General features: G+C 33.3%; 1 protein-coding gene across 1 annotated transcript in view; it reads right to left on the bottom strand.

The window, feature by feature from the left end:
- Positions 1-1,559: 1,559 nt before the first annotated feature.
- Positions 1,560-4,466, bottom strand: part of LOC110022804 — a 16,544-nt gene continuing 13,637 nt past the window's right edge. The window contains exons 6-7 of the mRNA XM_020721916.1: positions 2,919-3,119; positions 1,560-1,881 (exon numbers count right to left, since the gene is read on the bottom strand). Coding sequence (XP_020577575.1) covers positions 1,666-1,881; positions 2,919-3,119 — 417 coding nt within the window. The 3' untranslated portion in view covers positions 1,560-1,665. The remainder of the gene's footprint in view (positions 1,882-2,918; positions 3,120-4,466) is intronic.

Here is a 4,466-nt window from a genome sequence, read left to right as displayed (position 1 = left end):
ATATATATATATATATATATATATTTGATGTTTAGGTTTCTTGGTCACATCAAGATTTAGGTGAAAATGTTGGATTATTTAGCATTATTTAGAGTGAAATATAAGGCATAGTGACATTCATTTATTGTCTCTCTTTGTTTTTTTATATTCTATATGTTTGATCAATGAGGGACATCTACCTAATCTTGTATTTTTTTTTCATTTGACATCATTTAAGGTGAACTAATTATGCATTTTATTTTAAATGAATGCTTTCGTGTATAAATCATTTAAATTCATATTTGTTAGATCATGAAATGTTTAAAATTTGAAAATTATTCGTCATAATAGATATTAGATCTTATTAACTTATAGGGGGATTTGCGTGCATACCCCTTATTTCTCATATATTTGCATCTCTCGGGCCTATACTTAACTATTAACTTATACTTTACTATTAACTCATATACCAACAAAATATTATGCATTACATAAAAATGTCTCTGATATTAATTTTTAAAATTAAAACATATGTTTTATAAAAATGTCCCTGCATGTGGTGTTCATTCTCCACCGTCGATCACTGCATGCGGTGTCCAATCTCCACCGTCGTAAAGTTGTATTTCAATGGACCCCACTTTTAACTTCTTTTTTTTTTTTTAATTTTGATTGTAGTGATCGACGGCGGAGATTGGGCACCGCATGCATCTCTACATGCGGTGTCCGTATGGAATAATTTCTCCATAATTTGCCTGTTATACTTTCATGTAAAATATTTAAATTTTTAGCATCACATCAAAAATACCACTATTGCGCTTCTAAAAATGAAAACTTACCTTTCTATACGTAAGTTTATAACAGCAGTGTTATAAATGTAAATATAAAAATTTATGCTTTAGATATTTAGATACATAGCATGTGATTTTCCCAATAATTGTTTCGATTGCTTGGAAGCAAACTCAATCCTAACTAAAATAAAGATGAAGGGGACTGACTGTTTGATGACGGCAACATGAACAGATATGTGAACATTTCTCCTAATTATGGATTATTACATTTTTAAATGAATGATTCCAATTTGAATTAAATTCTGAGTATTTATAATTAGGGGCATTTACAAACATACCACACAATTCTTATGTATATACATATCTAACACCTAAATATTCATATTTACATACATACCGCTCAAAGCTTTAAAAAGTGAAATTTACATTTTTCATGCATAAGCTCATGACGCCAAGATATTATAAGAGTAGATATCAAAGTTTGGATGTTAGCTATGTAAATACATAGGAATTGAATGGTATGTATGTAAATGCCACAAATACTTATTAAATTTGCAAAAATGTAAAATGTTTCACTTTTTATAAGTTAAAATAGTGATATCTTTAATTTGATAGGAAGAATTTTAGCAGTATAAAATGTAAAAAAAACAAAGTATAGGAATTGGGTGGTATTTACATAAATGCTCCCATACTAAATATGGTCAAATTCTATTCATCTTTATTTTGAATGTACAATAGTAAGTTATAACAAGTGTTATTTTGAAGCCTAGTGAAATACATATACAACCCCCCCCCTAAAAAAGAATGGAACGTGGATACATGCAGAAGAACAAGTATCTGATTCCTTAACTACGAGTGTGATGTACATATTTTCGATAAGAACACCTTACCTTCTTCTTCAACAATAGGTTGGCCTGTCATAGTCTGGTGGAAGAGAAGGGCATTTCTCATTCATGTGAGGATATGGCTCCATGGTATTGTATCCAGGTAATTCCATCCTATATTTCCCTTTAATCTGACAGAAAGGAAGCTTCACATTGTCCTCTTTGTTGCACCACTCAGGCAGTCGGCTATAGTTGTTCTCAAAGAACTTTAGGGTGTATGCATCTTTAATCTGTGTTATTAGAACAAATTTAATTCATCAGTATGAGACTTGAGTTATAGTCGTTCACAATTTACACGAAACCGATTAGTTCCAGAATATATGAATGTGTTAATTAGCCCAAGTCTCCCGTGGAGACATTTCAGCCCACAATAAAAAGGAAAAATTTTCTGCCCGGACTCTAGACATAGCTCTATGTGCGGAATCCAAAAAAATGCCGCCACGTGTGCTACGTCGCGGAGGTTATTGAAGTGAAACCTCAGAAATTATTTTATGGTATTTTAGGTTATTTCAGTGTTATTGAAAATAAACATATATATTTCACTTCAATAACCTAGAAATAAGCTAGAAATAACCATAAAATAACATCAGCGGTTTCACTTCAATAACCCCGAAATAACATTGCGGATGTTATTTATGGATTATTGAAATGAAATAGATGAGTTTCTCTTCAATAACTCAGAAACAACCTTCATTGTGTTATTTCGAGGAGGTTATTTCGGGGTTAAATAGAACCGCAGATGTTATTTCGAGATTATTTTGAGGTTATTTCAGGGTTATTGAGGAGTTCGCGATTCCACTTTAATATTTTTTAGGTGGGCCCGATATAGCACACATGATGATATATTAATGGGAGTCTGCATGTAAAGCTACTTTCGGGGTTCGGACAAAAAAATTTTCCTATTAAAAAAGCCTGAGGACTAAATTAATATTTTTATAGAATTTGGGATTAAATAACCACGTGCAAAGAGTCAGGGGACTATTCTCGTTCAAAATCTATATATATATATAAAGTAAAGTGCCAAAATAGTACCCTGACTGTTGACATAAGATCATTTTAGTCCCAGAGTCTTTAAGATTATTAAATTAGTTCCCAAACTTTTTAAATTATTCAGCTCATATTAAAAGAGACTGAGAACTGAAATCCAAACATCATGTAAACAGTCAAAAGGACTGTTTTGGCATTTTACTCTATGTACATGTGTGTGTGTGTGTGTTTCTAAATATTATGACATGTTTCTATTAAGAATAAAGGTTGATTAACTCACTGTGAACTCATTGACTTGTATAGACCTGGCGATAGGATCAAACAGGCCGGCATGCTTGTACATCTCCAGGATGAAAGCAACACAAGAAGTTGATTTCCCGTCTGAATAAATCCAATCATCATTCTCTGGAATTGCCAGCAATTTGTCGAACGAAAAGCCAAGCTTCTCCGCTTCAACAATAATATTGGGCAGATCAAGTCCCTGCAGCGAGCGAAGAAAACATATACTATGGTTAATCTTTATCAGGATAGCAAGAAAAAATAAACGTTCATGAAAAAAAAAACGAGGCAGTTAGTTGATAAACATATAAAATATTACTCAATAAATAGTGCAAACACTACAGCGCTGGTTTGAAAAATTGAAAAGGAGGAAATGAAAAAGAAATGGAAATGTGAGAAGGAATTGAATTGAAATAAAGTTTTCATCGATTTATTTTATTAAGGAGAAATTGATTGAAACAATATAATTTTCCTCTTGTCGGACTAATGAAAAATTGAGTTTTTGTTTCTTGTGAGGAGAGTTATATATGAGTTGCATTGATGATCCAAGAAAAAAATCTTTTTCTTTAATAAGGATTGCACAGGAAATTATCCATGAAAAAAATGCATTTCTTAACGTTTCCTAGGAAAATCAAATTACCTATTAATAATAGTAAAGCACACACCCAATCTAAAATTATATTAAAATAAATTTTCATTCCTTACAATTCTTTAAAACCAAACATACAGTAAATGGATTAAAGTTATACAAAACTAAATAAAATCACCATAGCATAACATAAAAGTGTTTTGAATGAGGTCAATCACCTCAAAAGAAATGACATGAGCTAGGCAAACGATGAAACCAAAGAGGCATACACTAGCTTAAGAGGTGTCGAATTGGGTTGTTTGGTTGAGCTAAAACGACTGGCTTAAGTCAACATAAACCCCAACTTAAAAGACTTAAAACATTTGTGCAGAGATGAGCACATGATTTTTTTTATTTTGGTTGTTTTTTCAGGGTCCATTTTGATCTTACTATTTTTTTTTCATAAGCATGATTATAGTGGCGAACCCAATTGAGAATGGGTTGGGTTATCTAAAGACTTGGTTGCCTGAGTTGGCTCCAGACAGTCTGGCCATCAGTTTGTTGATTCAGCCATTTTTCTGGTTGATGTTGATTGGCTTATGTTGACCTCAATTTTCGTGAGGTCTAGTCTTCCGCTTAGGGTTTAGGATCTAGCCTTAGGAATCTCCCTTTGACTATCTTAGAACCATAGAAGTGGGACCCGCCTCGTTTTAGTTCGACCCGCTTCCGTCCCCTTCTGAAGTTTCACGTGTGTGGTATCAACTTCTAGCACTTAGAAGGACAAAACCAACATGAGGAAACCCAAAAGGGATTCCCTATAGGACCTTCCTGAGCCTTAGGGTGGCCTTTTGCACAATTCGCACTCCCGCGCGCACAAGCTTCGCAATTCGGAGAGTCGATATGTCTGATCGCCGCAATTCGCATTGCCTGCATTGTTACTTGTCGAATGCTCAATTAAACCTTTTGGGACGATCGATCGCG

Source organism: Phalaenopsis equestris, unplaced genomic scaffold (genome assembly GCF_001263595.1).
Source record: "Phalaenopsis equestris unplaced genomic scaffold, ASM126359v1 Scaffold000202, whole genome shotgun sequence".
In the NCBI taxonomy this organism is placed as follows: domain Eukaryota; kingdom Viridiplantae; phylum Streptophyta; class Magnoliopsida; order Asparagales; family Orchidaceae; genus Phalaenopsis; species Phalaenopsis equestris.
The sequence above is the reverse complement of the archived record's forward strand: the minus strand, read 5'-3'. Positions and strand labels throughout refer to the sequence as shown.